Source organism: Sphaeroforma arctica (assembly GCF_001186125.1).
Source record: "Sphaeroforma arctica JP610 unplaced genomic scaffold supercont1.6016, whole genome shotgun sequence".
Classification (NCBI taxonomy): Eukaryota; class Ichthyosporea; order Ichthyophonida; genus Sphaeroforma; species Sphaeroforma arctica.
In genome coordinates this window covers 1-1,778 of record NW_014034542.1, presented here as the reverse complement: position 1 = coordinate 1,778, position 1,778 = coordinate 1, and the positions used below count along the sequence as shown (strand labels likewise).

At 39.5% G+C, this 1,778-nt stretch overlaps 1 protein-coding gene across 1 annotated transcript; it reads right to left on the bottom strand.

Moving 5' to 3' along the window:
- Window positions 1-111: 111 nt before the first annotated feature.
- SARC_15374 (hypothetical protein) lies at window positions 112-438 on the bottom strand (the record flags this gene model as incomplete). Its single annotated transcript, XM_014290505.1, has 2 exons — window positions 112-190; window positions 310-438. Coding segments are annotated over 2 exons (208 nt in total), but the record flags the coding sequence as incomplete, so codon positions are not given.
- Window positions 439-1,778: the final 1,340 nt, after the last annotated feature.

The window sequence follows — 1,778 nt, the reverse complement described above, 5'->3', positions numbered from 1 at the left end:
GTACAAGTACATATACAGTCACAATTTGGTGTGAAATATGCTTCAAATATGTATACAAATCGCTCGCTTCACGCCACCATGAGAGCTCTTTACGCGCATTGCTGTGCATACCAGATCAGAAGCAGAACCCCCTCCAAGAAACTCCATGACAATCCAGAGTTGGGTACCTTTGACATAGGATCCAAAGTATCTGTAGTACAGAACGAGGCTACACAATCAGAGGCTAAAATAATGATATCGAAACCTATTCGTGTTTGTGAAGTATTTAGAAACTCAAAGTAGACTCGCGCGATGATGAGACGTACATACTTTACTATGTGCTGCGAATCACATTCCGACAGTAGTCGGATTTCCTGCTGAATGTCCTCGATGTCGTCCTCAGCCTCCTCCAAGTCAATGATTTTGATAGCTACAACTTTCTGCGTGCGAGTGTCAATCCTGCATTGTAAGACAACAATTATTTGTGGTTAACAAGTGCTTGTAGATCAAAGAATGAATATATTGTGTGCACAAGGTGGGGTTAGTCTCAGTCGCTGCAGTGCTTTAGATTCTAATCTCTCGATCCGATACATTTATATTCTTCTTGTTTGTATACCAAGCCGTCCCCTTGGGTATCGAACCATCTTTTTGCAGGTAGGTTGGCACAAACGCTCTACAAGGCATAAGGATATAAGTACATGTTTATACAAATCAGATATATAAATATATATATATGGTGTCAATCCCGTTTGCTACTCAAGCCAGCTCGTGCCCGTTTACATATAAGCTACCTTTTACTCTCTATATAAAATCCGATTTCCTCTATCATTTCACTTACAAATCATCCAACCCCCTCTTTACTTACAGAACACACACCCCTAACACATTCCATATCCCTATCTTTTTCACATCACATAACCCCCAATACCCAATACATCACATACCCCTTGAATACTTCGCCAAACGAACCACGACCTAGTCGCTCATGGCGTTCAAAAATCAAATCAGGGTCCTGAGACATTGTCACGCGATACGATAAAGCTTTGCGGTTGTCTCGTAGCACATACGTATAGGCTCCTATATATACCATTAATATTCACACGTCATAAAGTCAATATGCCTTGAGATTTGAAATGTAATCGGCTCTTATCTGCTCGCGATCTATAGTACCGAACTGCTTCTTTGTGCGCCAAAAGAAATGTGAATGTGTTTCACCCCAGGGGCCCAGAGACATGCGAACTAAAATATAAGGGTCAGGTGTTGAATTTGGGGAAGAGGAGAGTGGCGTTATTTAACAAGAAACACAAAAATTAGCACAGCAACATAGCCTCTCTTGTCTGATATTGATCAGTGATTTATTTAGATGAAGGCCCACTATATTTCTCTCTCTTGAGATTATCAATAAATTAAGACAAACTGGATGTACTGGAAACTTTAAAATATTTACGCATATGCATATGTTCTTACACTTATGTGTGTGATGTTTGTGAACGTAGATTTATGCGTGCGTATATGTGAAGTTGGCAATGATATGGATAGCTTTTATTTGTAAAGCGATTCTTCTTCGCTGCGCAGCTCAGCAATGTAGCCTCTGAGAACTTCATCATCTTCTGTGTACAGCAGGGCTACGGCTGTGCTCCAACAGGCGAATTTGATAATTGCTACAGATACATTGAATGTTGCGGTTGCTCTACTCATCCCCATCTCTCTGTAAAGTCGTCCACCTATTGAACGAGTTTAATATATATATATATATATATATATATATATATTGTATTTTAAGTTTAATTAGAACAAAA